Source organism: Buteo buteo, chromosome 6, assembly GCF_964188355.1.
Source record: "Buteo buteo chromosome 6, bButBut1.hap1.1, whole genome shotgun sequence".
In the NCBI taxonomy this organism is placed as follows: Eukaryota; Metazoa; Chordata; class Aves; order Accipitriformes; family Accipitridae; genus Buteo; species Buteo buteo.
In genome coordinates this window covers 54,398,052-54,417,673 of record NC_134176.1, presented here as the reverse complement: position 1 = coordinate 54,417,673, position 19,622 = coordinate 54,398,052, and the positions used below count along the sequence as shown (strand labels likewise).

The 19,622-nt window shown below is 34.3% G+C and overlaps 1 protein-coding gene across 6 annotated transcripts in view; it reads left to right on the top strand.

Annotated features, from left to right (window-relative positions):
• FUT8 (fucosyltransferase 8) overlaps positions 1–19,622 on the top strand; it is a 135,844-nt gene that overhangs the window by 73,915 nt on the left and 42,307 nt on the right. For all 6 annotated transcript variants that reach the window (XM_075030988.1, XM_075030986.1, XM_075030985.1 and 3 more), the window contains 2 exons: positions 5,850–5,964; positions 14,398–14,635. In XM_075030988.1, coding sequence (XP_074887089.1) covers positions 5,850–5,964; positions 14,398–14,635 — 353 coding nt within the window. The remainder of the gene's footprint in view (positions 1–5,849; positions 5,965–14,397; positions 14,636–19,622) is intronic.

The following is a 19,622-nucleotide window of genomic DNA, read 5'->3' as shown; positions in this document are numbered from 1 at the left end:
AGAAGGGACTATTCAATTATCAAGAGATATTATCTATATAAAATAAGCTATTACATTTCATCCAATTATTTCTCTGCTGAGTGCAATTATGTATGTTTGACTGAAATAAAAGTAGAGCTTGGCTGAAGCAGAATTTTCCAAAAGACTTGAGATCTTCAGTTTAACAGTCAACTGACAGAGAAGCTGCCACTTCCCTGGACAGTTTCATGTCAATAGTTACCTCCACCCAGAAATATTTGCTCTCCAGAGAAGTTATTTCTATTTGGGTTTCTTGGACTTAAGATCATTGATTCCTCATGTACCTTTTAAACTATCTGTGCCAAAACTGGAGAAAGTTGTCTAATGCCAGACTTACTGATGTCTGTCATGAGAACAAAATCACTTATCTACACATTTACTGCTCTTTTTATATAGCTAGGATCACATCAGGCAGTTGCCACAGTGGAACCTTGAATAATGTTGTATGTTTGATGCCAGAAAGTTTTTATGTCCCTGCCTCCCAGGATGAATCCTTTTCTTATTCCTTTACTTCCTACACCAATAACTATTAATTCATTAGGCCTAACTCGTAAGTTTCTGTATTTCTGACAGCCTTATCTTCACATCTTTCGGTACTTCAGGATGAGGTGAAACCCATACTAGAAACGCATACTTGTTTGCATTGAATAATAAAAGTCTTCCTCACAGGCCTCTGGAAGTTGAGATGAATCCCACTGTGGAAGTCCAAAACCACTGTGGTACTCGAGATGTTTGTATATGATGCAAGCAATCACAGTTGCTCTCTCTTTTTTTTTTTTCCTGTATTTAAGAATTTTCTTGTTGAATAAAAGTATTCTTTAGACTAACACAGTGGTTATCAAAAGCAGAATGTCCTGGAGTCTGTTGAGTCTTAGTAGTAGATCTGTCTAGACCTTCTTGTGTGGTGAGGTCCCCAAAGAAGACTAAAAGTCATTTAAGCTAAAACCAAACAGCCAGAAACTAGGTTTTATTAAAATAAAATGTAGAAATTTTTTTTTTGCAATATGGAAATTCAAAGCAGTTGCATAAGGGAAAATAGATACAAAAATGTTTCTACAATATTCAGCCTGTGTTCCTGGCATATTTACAACATTGGCTTCGGGCAATAGAATTATCTTGCATTGCAGAATGCTCTTCTTGGTTGCCTCTAGTCCCGAGGAAGCTCGTTCTTTTCCCTTTGAGGTCAGGCTGTCTGCTTCTTTCCCTTTAATCTTTCAGTCTTGCTGCGTGACTTGCAGGAAAACGCCCAGCTCCTTGTGGGCACATCCTTTGGCCTGTGATGCACTGCTGTCTCTGGGGTGTTCTTTTCCCTTAGGATACACAGCAGCTCCTCAGGAAAGGAGCGGTCTCTTTTTCCCTCCACATGGTCCATCTGGTCTCTTCTCCTGAAAGGAACATAACATAAGTTTAGAATGAGCAAATCAGATGCTCTCGTTCACTCTGAGAACCACAACTTTTTGGTGGGTTGTTTTGTTGTTGCCTTTTTTTTTTTTTAAGTACATGCATACTTGTTGATCTTTTTAAGGGATTTAACAAGTTGCTGAATGCCCTTTTGTTGGCGGTGATGTCTTAACAAATTGTTACCTATGTATCTTAGATAAATGGAACACTGCATGTGAAGCTGGTATTACTTGTTTTTATATATATATATACACATAAACATATATATCTTAGATATTTAAATATATATTATAATCTAATATTTGGATTAGAAAGATTAGTGTTAATTATAAGTACTTGAAGAAGTTTGTAATGCCCTCCTTATGTGGGAAAGCACATAAAGGTGTGGGTAGTGATCAAATGATGCAGTAACTATGTAAGGAAAGTGGCTAATTTTTTTGTTTGTTTGTGAGGAAAGCCTGTTGTGTCATAGAGAAGACTTCTGGATAAGTAGTATTAGAGTTCTTTGTCAATCTTGGTGCTGTTATGCAAATGGTCCACTACTAATACGATAGTGCTTCTCTTGTTGGATGCCTTATTCACTATTTCTTGGCTGTGTCCTAGGGGTTGTGTAGATTTTCTCCCAGAGAGTGCTGGTCTTAGCAGATGTTTTTGTCTGGTATTTCACTACTGATTCTGTTTAAGAAACAATGTAGCCCGATGCACATTTTCCTGCATTATGGAATATGTAATTGTATTCTTGTAGTTGCAGTAGGGAAGAGGGTTGTTGAGAGTAGCTTCATCTTAACAGTGGAAAGACTATTTAATATAGAGTTAACAAAAAAGAACAGATTAGTCCTCTAGTTGGCATGGTTGTTTTCTATGTTGGCATTACGTTGTTTGCAAAGTGGCTGTTACTGACTTAGTTTCATTCCTTCTGCTCCTGGAGAACAGCTGTCATCAGGGCTTTTGTGATTGCTGGCCAAGGTTTGATGCATAGTGTTTGGGCATATTTTCACATTATTTCCCTTGAATTTGGTGGAACATATCACATTTTTTTCTTTGAGTTTTTATTCGTTGATGCAAAGTTTCTAGGAGCATTAAATGCAGTTTTGTCATATGGCTGGAATAAATGTCTAGACTGATCTCTAAAAATGTGTTAAAAATGCCCACCATCCCCTCTTTGTGACAATCAAATGCAGATGAAATATATAGCCAGATTCTATACTCCATTCTGCTTTCCAGGAGCAAAATGCTTGTAAGAGCAGCTCTGAGATTTAATTTATGATATGAAACAAAAGTAACAACAACAAATTGATATTGTTAGTTCATAACACAATGAAAGACCAAGTTTTACTTACTAAATATCTGCAATGCCAGTGTCTGAAATTCTTTCAGCCATTTTACCACCCACAATAGGCTCTAATAATCCTGTGCAGGCTCATCTTTTGTCTGCACTTAGCTATCTTGGGCTCATGGATTACCAGCCCATCTACTTTTTAGCTCTCCACATGGAGCCTGACTCTGGTCTTTGGTATTAGTCTGTGTCTCTTCTAAATCTGTATTAGTAAGCCATCGTGATGGTCTGTCACACTCAAAAGAACCTAGCAGATGTAAACCTAAAAAATGCACATTTCCCAGCAGTAGCAATCAAAGAAAGGTCTCTGTGACTGAAAGTGTGTTAAAATTACACTACCCTATAATCATTTCTGTGATAACATCTGTGAATTTTTCAGTTCCTGGTTTCCTTCAGAGTTTTATAAGAGTAAATTTTTTTTAAAAGAGATTGTGGATGCTATCTGAAAACTCTTGCATGAATTCAGAAAATTGCCCACAAATTATTTGATATTCTTTATGGTTTGTACTGAGCAAAGCTGCCTTTCCCTAAAGTGTTGAGTCACTGAGGTTGTGTAAGAACTCTCTCATCATTCCTCTTACCTCAAAAATCATGGAAAATAATTGTATTTAATCTGTAAGGCTGATTTTTTTAAACTTACCTACTGCCTTTGCTTTGTCATGATCACCATGGGCAATAATATAAAATATAAAATTTGAACAACACTTTTTTTTCCTTAGAAATAGGAAAAATTACTTGACTGCTGAGAGGGGAAAATGGTATTTTTTATTGATAGGCCTTGTATTTTCAGTTATTTTATGCCAGTATTTAATAGAAATATATTTGTATAAAGTAAAAGGAGAGTATACTGATTACTTAGATCACAAGTCCAGAAAAGACTTTTTTAGGGCCAGTGAAAGAGAGCATTTGAAAATTGTTTAAAATGTGGCTGTGGTTGCGCAGCTGCTTTGAACGATAGTAGAGGATTTTTTTTTTAAATGTTTAGACCTGAAATTCATAGTTTTTCTTTAAACATCCAACATGATTGCATCCTGATTGGGAAGAAAAATATATTTAAACTCCCAAGAAAATGCATGGGTTTCCTTTTTTAATTTGTCTACTAGCCTGTAATGCTTTCTATAAATTGGAAAACACTGCTTTAAGAGGAACAGACTCTTTATCTGTTATTTGTATATAATCCATTGTATTAGATCTACTGCATCATTAATTCTGTTCTAATTGTCCCTAAACTGTGTTTGCATGTTACTTTGAGTATTATGTGTATTGAATAGTTAGTGATTTGACACTAGTTACCTGATGATACTTTCAATTGTTTTAATTTTTGTACAAAGCCAGTGTTTCAAGCTCAGTGACCTTGTAAAAGAAAATCCAGCTGATATAGTTTGAGAATGTAAATATGGTACTTCCAATTGATTGACAGAAGGTGAACATTACTGCTGCTGAACAATTTGGGTATAATGTTTAATACAGCAACAGTAGATGATACAGTAAGTCAGTGTCATTGTTATCCTGTGTAGAAGTATCGGTATGAAAACCAGAATGAGTGTATGAGAATGGAAAGATACAGATCCATAAATTCAGTTATTAGTGAAAGTTGTCTGATAACTCTGCTGATAGATAGCTCTGTCCCAATTAGATTTATCTCAATATTTACCACTTAAAATACTGTGTCATTGGAAATAGTTACCCAATACAGATACCATCATCTGCCCCTCTCTCACTTGCTAGGCTTATTTACAAGGGATAGCCTTAGTTAACTAGGTTTGTGGTTCCAGTACTAACAAGTGCTGCCAACAGTGGTGTCTTGTATTACTTAGCTGACAAGACCACCTTAAAGGTTGTTAGGAAATATACTTGTCTTCCTCTCACACGCTTTTTTGTCACCTCCCAAATTTCTGTGCCTTTGTTCTGTTGCATTTCTTCCTAGTGATCAAACTTGTGGCTTATCAAGATTTTCAGGCAATAAATTGCAACATCTGAAGTTCAGATGAAAGAATTAAGTGGTTCAAACTTGAAACTTTAGCATTGTTATGGAGAAATGTTTAGCAACTTTAAATATTCTCAGTCTATAAAGCCAACTCTGAAATTACTGGTTCTGAATTGGGCTACCTGTTACTTGTAAAATAGCCATTAAAGTTTTTACAAATATTTTGAATAGTTTGCCTCTAGTTTTGTATTTCTTCCCAAGAGGCACAGATACAGAAAAATCTTTTCCTGCATGGTACTGCTTGGGCTGTTTTTCACAAAATTCCTGGCTAATCTTAGCAAATAAATGTCATATACCATTTTTCTTCTCGTGACAAGAAGTTCTTTATCCTCTTATTTGGCAACCGAAATGTGATAACTCTAAGAGGATCTCTAGTGTATTAGATAACCTCAATTGAATATTTGATAGTTCCTCAAAATTCGTGTTTTGTATTCTAGACTTGTAATATGGTTGCGAGTCTGTTTTGAATTTTTTAAGTTTTAAATTTTTTTTCCATTTGAATATTAGTAGCATGCAGTCATTTTAAGCAGGCAGAACGCTTACCTTCTTCCAGAGTCAGAAGGAGCTCCATGGTATAGAAAATACTGTTTACTAAGCCTTGTAATAATATTCTATAGTTAGTTTTCACTAATAAAAATAGGATTACTGCTCTACCTGTGCTGAAGACATTTGTAATATTATATTGTATACAAGCATAGTAAGATGTTTGTAGAAGGCAAAGTAAAATGCAATATAACAGAAGCTACTGTAGGAATCACTATTGCATTTTCATGTGGGGCCACTGGATAATGTATCCAGCATGGAACTATTCTTTCTTTTTAATTTCCTTTAGCACATACCAGAAACAAATGCTTTATAGAGTTTTTCTAACCCATCTCCTGTTTAATACTATAATTACTCATGGGTATGGAACATATGTTAAATGGAGGACATTCTTTCTTGGCTGCTGTTTGGATTGTGGCGTAGGAGGTGGCATGAAGAAACTGGTTTTGAGGCTATAATTGAAATATCTGTCTAATTTGTCTTTGAATTCATCTAATCCTCCAATTTAGTAATGTTAAGATTGTTTCCCATTTTTTTAAGGTTGTTTTCTATTGTTGTTTACAGGTCGATAATGACCGACTTGTACTACCTCAGTCAAACAGATGGAGCAGGAGATTGGCGAGAAAAAGAGGCCAAAGATCTAACAGATTTGGTACAGAGGAGAATAACTTATCTACAGGTAAGAGGGTAGAGCTTTTAAATCAAGGTAAACTTTTTTTATAATCCATATATATATATATATATAGCACTTAGCTATGCCCTTGTAATAGAATAATTACATGACGGTTTTAAGTGTTTGTGTATGAATGAATTACAAAAGAAATTAGAACGTTTGTTTCAAACGTTATTTTATATGTATATGGAATGATAGTATTTCAAGAAAATCTTTGGGGTTTTGGGTTTTCGTTGTAGGTTGTTTGGGGCTGCTTGGTTTGTTTGTGGGTTTTTTTGGATCTGTGTTTTTCACTGGACTGTACTTACCTGTTTGGACTCTTTGTTTTATTGCAAAAGATAAATCTCTGGGTTTTATTTTTGATTCTTTAGAGTATCAGAATGCATACATATGTTTGCACAGTGTTAAAAATAAAAATATGACAGTCCTTGTATGAAACTTCTGAACAAGCAGCCCATTTTTAAAAATTTGAGTGTGCAAAATTGAAGTGCTTGTACAGTATATTGTCCAGGCCTAGACTGTTTCAACGGATGTGTGAAGCTTTTCATAGATGCTCATATTTGTGAGTGCATAAAGCCTTTTTAATACATGTGCTTATGTGTGTCTATAAAATTTAAACAAAACTTGATCTGAGGGTTTGGGGACCTTTATTCATGTATGAATGGATGCAGCTATTTATAGAGTGATCAAAAAGATATTTGATGTAGTCTGTTTTATTTGTATTTGGTTTGTTTTTCCTTGTGTGTGTGCACCTCACCACTCTGTTTTGTGTGGTCACCTTTAATGTCTGATCTTTTCTCTAAGTAAATGGCTAAATTTGTTTCTCAGATTTTCATTATTCCACATTTCACAGTTCAGCTATTGGAACCTTCTCTTCTGTGACCGAGCTATGTATTTGTTGCTTGTTAAATAAAAAAGATACACTTCTGTTGAAAAAACTCCCTGTAAATTATGCAGGAGACATCACTTTATTGTCTTCCTTCAACTCCTTCTTGCGAACTGTTACTCATTCTTTCATTTTCGATGTCACTGTTTGGCAATGGTATACTGTAACTACTTTTCATGGTGATAAATGTGGCCTTTCTCTACCTTTTTCTCTTCTTTCACCATATCCATTTGTTGTCTTATCTAAGCATGTGTATGTCTCTGGAGAGTGGTTGTCTTCCTATTGTATGTTTTACAGTGTTCATGGCCTTAGTTCAAGACTAGGACCTCCAAGTATGTACAATGAGTAACAAAAGTAAAAGGAGTTTAGGAGAACAGAAGCTCAAAATTGAAGCATTAAATAAATGCTTACATTGTTTTCTAGTGAATTTGAAATTAATTTACTTACTGAGCAAATTGCTGGGAGCCCAATTAGCTCCTCCTAAAATTTATTTAGATGTGTATAATCTATGATAAAGGGTTTTTCTTTTTATAGAGGTAATTTATTCTCATTTAAAAATAAATGTAGAAACAGTATTAAGAGTGAAACCAGTGCCAAGTCACAATACATACAGAATCCAAATATTTCATATTAGTAGCACAACTGGTTATAGCCTTTCAGAAAGTGTATTATATCCTCAGGCACTTCCAAGAAAGGTAACTATCCTCATTGTCTTGAGAAGGAAACCTGGTGATGAGCATGAGCAGGTGATTTACAGAAAGTTACTGCATTAGGTTCAAAATTAGAATGAGGTCTAACATCCTTGGCTCAATTTCCATCATACAGGCCATTTTTCTTTCTGTTTTATTTATAAATTTGTAAGGACTCAATAATAAAAATTTCTGTCATGGGAAGAACTGAACGTTTTTTCATGTTTATGCATTTAAAATAGGATATTAATCATTATAGGTTCATCCCATAACATTGAGACACACATAAGAAAATCAGTATTCCCCCCCCCCCGCCTTTTTTTTTTAAATAAGTTTTAGTATTTTCTGTATTACAGAGGAAATGCCACTGGGTTTTGTTTTATTAAGTAATCTCTGGTAGATGATAGAAATTAGAAACATATAAATGTATTACTGCTGCACAACAAATGGTATGACTTTCACATGGAAGGATCTAGAAACTATACAGAAGGGACGTGTTTCCTTAGTAATTGTCTTTGAGGTTTAAGTTGAAGAATGGTGATATGCATTTTCCAAAAAGCTTTGAGAAATGTTGATATTTTTAGCATTATAACTGTGCAGGTCATCAAAAATAGCACTAAATTATTGGGTTTAGCAAATATACAGCAACACATTAAAAATTATTTGGGTATTTTATGAACAAATAATGTTACCCTGTTTATTCTATAAGTCTTCTAGGTTAGTTGAAACATTTTAGCTGTATTGGATGGTCAGTTTTGTTGTAATAATATGTGAAAAAGAAATACGTGATGAGTCCTTTCTCACTGACCTATTATTTCTTTCATATGCTTACTATGTTTCTTTTTATAAATCTCTTTTCAGGCTAAGCATACCTAAAATTTTCAAACATTCTTCATGTGTGAGAATTTATAATACCTGTAATTTTTTCTTCCTGATGTCTTCCCTTAACACTAATTCTTCACCAGGCTATTAGAAGTGAGCATCCACTAGTTGACAAATGACAATAGGGTATTGACTTATAGAATAGCACCAAAATATGTTTTTCTTATCTTGCATTTTATGCAGTCTAAGGTATTACTTAGCTAATAATAGGTCTCCCTTGCGTTCATGTGACTATGGAGCTATTGAAAATGATGCCCAAGATTTTTAATTCAGCTGAATTTTGAAACTGAAATATTTTTTCTTGCACTATGCTTACTTTAAATTTAGTTATCAATACAAAATTTCACTTGTCATGAGTCCTGCTTACTTTGGTTAGTTTCTTCTGGAATTCATGACAATCTTCTCTAGACTTGACTGAGTTAAAATTCCTTAGACATTTAATTTAACAGCTTTGCCTTTTACCAGTTCTTCCATGTTTCATGCATGAAAGTACTAGTCCTGCTAAGATAACTTTAACTAAGATGAGAGGCCATTTGTCTATATATCTGCCATTTCTCACTCCTTTTTATAATCTGGTTTTGATCTTTGACCGCACTTTGTCCCTTACTCCATGACTACTTTGTTTCTTTGAAGGTGGTTTGCCAGAAGACAAAAAAACAAATCCCAAAATAAAACAACAAAACCAGAAAAATTACACTGTAGCAGGAAACTGTGGATAGGATGGTTTAGTGCCTACATATGTTTATGGATGATCATTTGCCTCCAAGTGTATACTATTACTATCATTCATATAAAAGATTCAAACCCCAAGTCATGGTAATTCTCAATGTGTGGAACATTACCCAAAGTTGGGGTGGAAACCTACCCAACTCTTCAATGATAGAAAATATTCTTTCTTATGAGTAGTTACAGTCTTTGAGATGGGTCATTCACATATACAATTACTACCATTTCTCTTTTTCTTTTTATTCTCATTCTTCTGTCTGAAAAAAACACAGTGATCCAATCTCTTGCCTGCCTACATGCCTGTAAGCCAGACATAGCTTTTGGAGACCTTATGAAGATAAAACATCTCCTGTCTTGAATGATTGTTGCAAGTAATCATCCCAAACTGGAGTATGTCTGTGACCACATGTTTGGAAGTCAAGTTGACTTATTTTCTAGTGTGGGTTTCAGGAGTTTGAAGAGTACAGGGCTGACTGTGACTATGCAATGTAAAGCAGTCCATGGTCTGAAATTATACATATGCATCTCTATTCATAATATAACTGTGTTAAAAAATAAAATAGAAAATTCAACAACCCTTGCCCCTCAACTCCATGCCAAAAAGAACTATGTGGAAGATATTTGTAATTATTTTATTTTTATTTTTTTTGCAAAGAATAAAAGTACCGTATAGTTTTCTTTCTGGTACATGTTGGACAGTGACAGCTGCATTATTTTTGGGACATCTCCGTGGGAAATCTTTTAGCTGAATGATTGTGAATAGTGATGACTGCTACTTCATTTGGATGGCATTACCATAAACTTGATTTAATGAGGCTACGTTTACCTAGTTCCCTGTAGTTAGAGTAATGATTAAAAAGCTAGGAGCTTACTTTTAAGAAGACAACCTTATTTTCAGGGATGTTAGTTATCAAAAAATTGAAGAGAATGTGCAAGAGAAGTCAACCAAGGGTTCCTGTAGTACTGTATATTCTGGAAGTGGTAGAGTGAGTAAAGGATTATGAAGGCAGCAGTTTGTTTTCTTCCCCTTTCCTTTTGTGCTTATTTTTGTTCTATTTATTTTAGGAAGTTTGTGATTCAGCATGCAGTTTCCTAATAGCAGAATATTTTTGCCTCCAATTTTTAAAAAAATCAAAACATTTTGTTCAACTTTGAAGGTTAAAAATATAAGTGAGAAAAGTTACTAAGTACTCAACAACTTCATCAATTATAATAGTCCTAGTTTGCCATGTTCATACTATGTAGTTAGTTGTACATGCATGTAAAGAAAAGAAACTTGCTTGCAAGGCTTTATTCTGAGGTTTCTGGATTTCCCAGTATTTTTTTGTGATTTAATGTGTCATTTAAATTTTTCTCTCTTAAAGTGTGTTAAATCCTCTCTCTTTCCCTCCCATTAAAATGCATGATAGATATTTTTAATAAAAGTACTCATGCTAAAATGACAACAACAAAAAAGGCTCTGGTCACTCTGCGTATGCCCTTCACAAATGTAAGTCTTGAAAAGTGTAAATTTGTATCCTCCGATAATTCAAATCTAAGGTATAATATCTTTTCCCAGTTAATCCACTTCACTCATGAGAAACAAATTGTAGTGCATTGTGGCAGTTGTAGTGTGCTGTTGGTGTTGATAAAATAAAACTAATTTGAAACAAGGTAGCTACCCAAGTCAGTTATTCAAAAGAAGCCATTCAAGGATATTCCTTCAAACAGGCAAACCAATGAATGTTAATTAAATCCAAGATTAAACACCACTATTTCTCTCATTACTAATGCACTTTTGTAGGTCTACAATGTAATAGGTGATTTCCCAGCTCCATTAGTAAGGGAGATGTCAGCCAGACTTCTGTAACTGCTACACTTGTATGGCCTGTGTAGCTCATTACAAAGGTTGTCATGTAGTACAGAAGAATTAGGGAGATACATTTCCTGCAGAGAAAACGTGGATATACTACTTTCCTTGTAACCTAGGCAGGAGAGGTCATTTGCAGCCTAAAGGACTGTAAAACTTCTTAAGGGAAGAAGTTGCTGGAATCTGCCAGTGCTTACAAGTAGGAAGTGCTGGCATATTGCCTTTAGTAGAGAGTTTAACTGTATCAATTTAGTGGAAACCCTGAATTTTGTGAGAGTGGCAGTGTATGCCCGTATTATTGGTGATGAAAGACCATCAAATCCATTTTGCCAGTTATAAAAATCCACTTTTATTTTAGGTGACATGTAATGTTCTCTTCCACAGAAATACATAATTTTAAACATTTTACAGTTCTGAAAATTTGTTACTATTTTCAGTTGCAGTGTTCATAGAAGTAATTAGGAGAAAAATAAAGGGTGTAAACGCTGGCATGGCTTGATAATCTAACCTAAGTATTGAAGTATGTTTTGTGTGCTTGGTTTGGTTTTTTTTGTTTGGGTTTTTGTGTGGGTTTTTTTGTTTGTTTGTTTGTTTTTTAATGCAGTTGTATGGCTTTTACATTATGGGGCCCCTGACAATCCTGGAGGTCCCTTCCGTCCCTCTCTTGATTATGTAGCAACTCAATTGGATATAAGTCTGTGATGAGCAGTGTATTTAGGGATGAGAACAGAGTGCACTCCCCATTCAAATCAGAGATTTATAATCCTTTTCTGCGACTTTATGCCAGGAGGAAAAATCTTCTGTCAGTCTTCACTGGATTTGAAATTAACTGTTGTTATCCTTTATCAACTCAGCACCTTCCTGGGTTGCTTTGGTTGGCAGTTTTGGCTTATGAACACTCAAGCTATTCTGATGCATGCAACGTGATTGTAATTTTTCTTCCTTCTTGGTGGTTATTAATTCCACTTTTTTTCAGGAAATCCCAGTTGAAACTGAAATATATCTAAGTATCTCTACTTTCTTTTTTTTTTTTTTTAAGTTCTCAATAAATAATTTAAGCTTAAATACTGCCTTGTCTTAAAATTTGAGTATAGCAATTTGACAAAAACACAGTTATAAAGAAATTAGCCTAACTAGCTTTCTGTTTAAGTCACAAACTAATATGAATATATATACTTTCTAGTTAAGTCTCCAAGTAATGTTAAAACCCAAGTAAGCTCATTCTATTAACATTGGTAAGCAAATTATGTTTCTTTATGTGATTCCTACTTGATTTCTGTAATATTGTTAATAAGCTATTCTATGAAACTTGCATTTGCCTGCAAGAAAGTTAGAAGGGCATGAAAGTCTTAATAGCATGCTTTATGGCCCTGTTGACATTGCTAATATATCTATTGTTCCTTTTTGTGTGCTTTCTTTAAAATCAAGATTTTTTAAATGTCTCAACAAAAGTATATTGCAAAATAATTGATTCATTTTAAAAATGCATAAAACTCTGTCTAAGCAACTGATATCTTGTGACAGGCTGTATGTCCTACTTTTTGATAAATACATTCTGCTAATGGTTTACTTTTGGCCATAGTAGTTCTTTTTACAGTCTTGTTATAGTATGTTACACAATGGTATTAAAACTCTTCTGCAATAGTCTGTAAAAAGTATGAATTATTATTATTATTATTAACTAGCAGTTAAAACATCTATACACATCTTTCAAAAATAGAAGTAAAACAGATAAGGAAACACAAAATACAAATTTTCCACTTCTACAACTGAACACTTATGTCTGCTTCTGACAATTCTTTAAATAACAGAAAGAAGTTTTTATATTTCTTTCTATTAGCCTAATATTTCAGTTTAAAAAGCACAACACAGTAATATACACTATTGTCTTTAGTTTTTGAGCTTGTCTTTTCTACACAGTAACAGTTAACGGCAGAAAATGATTCTACTTACACCTGCTATCATTGCACTTTGTTGCGTGGTATAAATATGTCTGTAGATTCAGGGAGGAGATATTTTTTCATGGAATTCTTTCTTTGTCGACTTGCACACAATACTCGAAAAACCCTCTTGCTCCCCTAAAAGACTGTGGGAAGTAGGTTTGTTATAGTCTCAAAGATACCTGTTAGATTTAGTTTCAAGTTATCCATTAGCTTTGTGCTGGCAAGAGTACTGGTCTGAGGAACAAAAATTAGGAATGGAAATATTATTTCATTTATTGTTTTTCATAGCTAGTTAGGCTTTGAATCAGATGTTTTTTCCTTAAAATGAAAAAAACCAAGTGCTGAAGTAACACATGTTGTGGGGTTTGTTGTGTTTTCTTCCTGTTCCCCGCCCCCCCCCAGATCTGAAACATTCTCCCCTCCTTTACACAACTGAATGCACAAATTAAATTTTTTATTAACTATTTTAGGACTCAGAATATTCAGATTATCTTTGGAGATCAATTGATGGAGAGATCCCAGTTCTCCAGATGGTGATTGTTGGTTTTTGGGAAGACCTGATTTGTTGCAAGTTTACAGAAAAAATATTTAAAGTTTAGCTGTGAAAGGAACAGAATTTATATTGACACTCAAATATCAGTATTCTTGCAGCTTAACTGAAAACTAACTTTTCATCCTAGAGATTATAAAAAAACCTTCTTGGAATGCAGAAGTATGTCTAGGGTCATGCAAGTATGAATGTGTACAGCAAAGTACTGTATTTTACAGAAGGAAAAACTTCTGTAGATTATGTTGTTGTGTTGTCCACTTACCTAAAAATATTTATTAGTTTGTACTTGTAAACATAGCACTCACATCATGTAGACATTTGCCTCCTTTGTTGTTGTTTCTTCGATTGTGTAAGTGTAGTATGTTATTTTATTGAGAGTGCATGCAGATTAAAATACTGTCTTTTATCAGTCTGGTTAGGTATGTGTTCTGTATTTGGTCAGTTAGTCTGGGAAGCAGTCCATTAATAAGCATTTGTTTTATCCTGTATCTGTAGACAGGTGGAAACTTTCTTTCCGTGGATGACATGCATGCTCATTGAAAGAGAACTAACAAACTTGGAAAAATGCCAAAGGAAAAAGCATTCCAACACTGAGAATCACGTTGATGGAATGTGAACTCTGAGTCCAAATGTTAGCTTATTCTGACAGATTTACAAATGAGAAAGTAATGTAAAATCTTGAAGGTATTCTATTTTATATTAGGATAGTGAAGTATGTTCAATAACTGTTCATGTTCACCGTGAAGAATTCACATAAAATTTTCATGGAGCTGAAGCTTACTCATCCATTTTAATATGAGATGTATTATAGCAGGATGGCTTGTGTGATTTATGACAGTTGTCAGTTTTTCAGAAAGAAGTATGCCTTTGTGTATATCTTCTCTTCAGTTTCACTTTTTCATCCATACTTACAGAATCCGAAGGATTGCAGCAAAGCTAAGAAACTTGTGTGTAATATCAACAAAGGCTGTGGCTATGGCTGTCAACTTCATCATGTAGTCTACTGCTTCATGATCGCTTATGGCACTCAGCGAACACTCATTTTAGAGTCTCAGAATTGGCGCTATGCTACTGGTGGCTGGGAGACTGTATTTAGGCCTGTAAGCGAGACATGTACTGACAGATCAGGTACCACTACTGGACACTGGTCAGGTAAGACTTAACTCAAATAATTTCTCCTTGTTTTTTTTGCATCTTCATTCACATGGAATTTTTTGATACCTTTTTCTTTAATGTTATGTGGAGTGTAATAACTATGACTGCAATTATATATGTAATCATCTTTTAAGTCTTATTTTTGCGTTGTATTGAAAAAATATTATCTTTATAAAGGTATCTCTGCTTTGGCATTTTTTGTATTTCAGATTTAAATTGTAATCCTTCAGCAGTCTGCCACTATGTTATGTGCCAGATCCGAATCCAATTTTTATGGGAAGAGAGTATTAAATAGAGGCTGTCGTTGGTAAACTTTAAAACAATAAAGCATGTTTCAAATATAAAGCAAAAGAAATACGGAGAAAATGGTATCCAATAGTCATTCACACACCAACAAAATAATGAAATAGTTGAAATAATTTTTAATGTAAACTGAACTGATATGAAATTCAGGCTGTAAAACCAGTGGCAATGTTAAATACCTTTTTATTTGTAGATCATTATGTTGGTCCATTCTTATACTAGGCTGAACAGTTTTGCTAGAATAACTAGATGGGCATTCATGTTTGGAGGATCAGATAGCTTTGTCTCAAAGTAAACAGCATTCATTTTAATGGAATTCTCACAGTCAGCATCTTGAAGTTATTAACATCTGCATTGTTTTATAGTTTTTTCTATATATTTAAAACATTTTTCAGGTATTTGTCAAAATTGAGTAGGTGTACAGCACAACTGGAGGTGGCTGGCAATATGCTAACTTTTTACTCTCAATTTATGATAAATACCAGGAAGAATTTTTTAAAATTAAATTTTTCCACAAGTAATTTTTATGTGAACAATTGTCAGCTTTTTAAACCATCAATATTATTGACTTCTTTTGTTAGGCATACTTTTTTTTTTTTTTTCCTAAGTAACTGCTATTACAGTGGGAGTTTATAAATGTGACAATAAATGTAGGGAAGACAAAATTGATCAAAAAGAATAAAACTGGCTGTTCTTACCCAAGACTAGGTAAATTTAGTGAGATGTCTTAATTGGTAAAAGGAGATTCTTGGAAAAAACGTAATTAAAAATTCGGGTTAGAGGTGGAATGTTAATTTTAATAATATTTTGTATTATTGACAATTATAGTCCACATAATTATTGAATGAGTAGATAAGCTAACAATAGGTAGACAATGCGCTAAGCTATGGACAAAAACAGTTTAGAGTGGGAAATGGTAAGGGACATATTGTGCCACTTTTCAGGCTATTGCTGTTTTGTTTATAAGCACTGATGCAAATTTTGATTGTTAGCACGTGGCACATTAATCTTATCCTAGAAAGGGATTTTGGCTCAGTGACTCTCTGCTTAAGGACAGATATGAAGGACTGATACTTTTTATTATTGATGTTAGTTGTGCCTACAGACTTAAGAATTTCCTTCCAGTATGTCCTGAAGGATTTATTTGGCAGCAAGAGTTGTGAGTTGGATTTCATTGGGACATTTAAGAAATTTGTGGGGATTTTCAATAGGTGATTGTGTAGACTACACTCATCAGTAAGAGACAGTGCACTGATGAGATGTTATTTTAGCATACAGTTTTCTCATGAGAACTACAGGAGCTACAACATGACCAGTACTATCCCAGTGCCGTAGAGACAAATAGTTTGTTTGGATAGCAAGCAGAGCTTTTCAATTCTGGGTTGACAGATACTGGTTTCCCCTCCACTGTCTTCATCTTCCTCTTCTGTTGGCTACCTTGATACGCAGATTTTGAATGGTGTGTAAAGTTAGATGCAGGGAAGAATGGCCAAATCTCCAAGTCATCAGAGATGTACCCTCTACCGTAGAGTCACAAGGGATATCCCCCTCCTTAATTTCTGACAGGTACAGGGTTACACTGTATTTCGGGAGAACTCTGAACTAGTCTCACTGGGCTTGGAAATTAACATCAATGCTGAGAGGAAAAGAAAAATGTAGATGTTTATTCCTTCACTTCATCTGTCTTTCTATCTTTGAATTGATGCAACATGTGGGCAGTCCCATAGCTACTTCTAGGCAGGGAAAAATTGTGTATTCTGACAAGTGTCTCAGGTTTCACTTGTCATTCCATAGTGATTGTGCCTCTCATAGTTTCTTTAATTATTTAAGTCCTCAAGCCTATTATAGGCAGAACAGATACCTTTGAAGGATTTCTAGTTACATATAGTGGAAGTGTCTGTATCTTCAACAATTGTACTACTTGGAATGATTGCTTTATAGTTATTTTACTTCCTACTGAAAATTCTTGGGAGTTGTGTTGTATGCTAGGGTTTGTTGTTTTTTTGAGAGTGGTGTGTTGTTTTGTTTGTTTCATTTGTGTTCTTTTTTTTCCAGAGAATCAGTAACATTTCTTATTCATGTTGGATCCAATAGTACTTGAAGATCTTTGTTATCTGGCCGATTAGCAGTTTAGTGAGGAAGTGTGCCCTGGAGGATATGTAAAGGAAGGAGAATTGCCTATGCAGTGGACAATTCAGCCCAGGGCCTATTTGAGTCCAGTCATAACAAGAATTAAACTTCGCAGAAATTTCCTTGATCCAACACATTGTATATGTGTAAGTGTCAACCAGATGTCATAGTTTCCACTGTTGTCTCTGTGGAAGAGGTTTTATAAATATTTTTCTACTTCAAAATATTCCTCCAGTTAACTGTTTGTAGCTTCTTAGAAGGTTCAGATACAATAACCTTGCTGAATTCAGTGGAAGGCAGGGCAGGGTAGGGTAAAATGTTATAGAAAACTGTAGTTTAGGATAAAATGCAGAAACAGTACTTGCCTTTCCAAAGCAAGCACACTCTAGTTCATCTCTAGTTCAGTAAGCTAGTCTGTTGTCTTCTGTGGACAGTAAAGAACATTTCAAAGTCCTTATTTTAGATACCACACCAAGAACAATGCTGATTAAAAGCAAAACCTTTTCATCATGAGTATAGCCAAACAAGTTCCCTAGAGTGGGTGTACAGCCTCTGTCTTTGGAGGCTTTCAAGACCTGTCTGGCTGAAGCCCTGAGCAACCTGTTCTGATCTCACAGCTGAGCCTGCTTTGAGCAGAAGTTTGGAATAGATGTCCTTCTGACCTATAAACTGTGTGATCTGGACAAACTTAGTAAATGAATTCAGCTGTAGGAAGTGTTGATTATGACTAATAATAACCTGGTCTTTTATCCTAACGAACTGGCACTGTCCAGAACCAGCTGCTTTAGAAGAGGGTGAAAGTACAAAAACAGCAGGCAAGTAAGGGGTAAGCTGTGTCAAAGAGAAATTCCTACAAAGGGTCAGTTCCTCCTATTTTGGTTACATATATGAGTCCTCATACATGCAGATGAATCTTGCATCTTTCTCCATGTGGTTGATGGTCAGAATGTATCAAAATATTCAGTCTTCTCAATAGGATAATGCATACCCAATGCATATGGAATCTTAAAGAATTCAGCTATTAAAGTCTTAAAGATCTCAAAATAACTTTTTCAGATTTACAAAATCCAATTTACAGATAGGTGTGTAAACATACTTGTGTGTTTACGCATTGAAACAGCATTTGGACATTGAAATAATGTCTGTTCTTCAAAGCTTCAAGATGTTACAAAACTTTTCTTTGAAAATTCTAGCAGGTTTTGTGAACGAGAGTTTTTTTCCAAAAATTAATTCTTAGAAATGGTTGAAAGTTTTCTAAAAATAAGTAGAAATGGAAAACTGACATTGAAAACTTAAGCTGAAGTTTTATTCATGTTTGGCAAAGTTAGCAACTGAAACTGCCATCTGGGCATGGTTCTGGGCAGACTGCTCTATGTGACCCCAGAATTTATTTGCAGGCAGTTTTGTGAATGTTGCATTTAGCATAATAGGCTGTAAACCAGTGTTCTGGAGTACTTGTGCACACATGGCTTAAAAAGACTATTTTCATGAAAATCTGTTAAAATAGATCATGATTTCCTGCAATATGGGCTCTTGCTGATGAAAGTACAAATAATGTTTCCTTTTAGGTCCCTACGGGTGGGGTTTTGGTGTTTTTTGTTTTTGGGGTTTTTTTTTAATTAGTTTCTGGATCAGGATGAATAGTTTAAAGGCTGAACGCATGAAATATCTTGGTGTGATCAAATTTTTTTAAAATTAATGAATGCCACTAATTTGAGTTTTGATGTCCTAGAGATAGAAGACATTCAGCTATGAAAGACTATCTTTCTATGGTTAGCCTAATGGCTAGCCACACACAGTATAAATTGTGTTAAATTCTAATCTTCTGCAATGGCATGATTACTGAGGAAGAATGATACTGACAATCAATCTCTTTTATTAGCTTCAATGTGGCTTCAGTAGGAATCTTCACTGGATACTTAATTGCCAATAAATTTGAAAGACATTCTATATTGCTGAAGATTGCTATATGGTTTTTTATGTCTTTCTGAATTTATATAGTTTGGTTTTTTGGGGTTTTTTTTGGTTTGTTTTTTTTTTTATTCCCTGTACCTTTACAGGGACAAATAAGTCTGGAATTCTTAACTGTAATTAAAAATAGTTTGTCTGCAAAACTACACCTTTAATTTATTTTTTTTTTTACTACTTCTGAAATCAGAATGGGATTTTCTAGATTTTCAGAATAAATGTATAAAAATGCATTGGCATTAATAGATTTCCATTTTTCATAAACAAAATGTTTCTCCTATGTAGTGTATTTACTGTGCTGCGTATATGGGTTTTTAATAAAATTTGTTTTTTTAATTCTATATGAAGAATATTTGTACAGGTGAATACTTATAACAGGATACTAGTGTAAATTACAGAAATAGGCCAAAACGTCAGAAAATCATATCATCTTAAAGAATTACTTTAATGTAATTAGCCGACCTGCATAGATAATAATCTAGTAAATTGTGCTTCATGACAAAATTGTTTAAATCTGTACATTTATCTTTCTTCTTTTTAATTAAATTGCCTCTGCTTGACACTTTTATTTTAGTTGTATTAG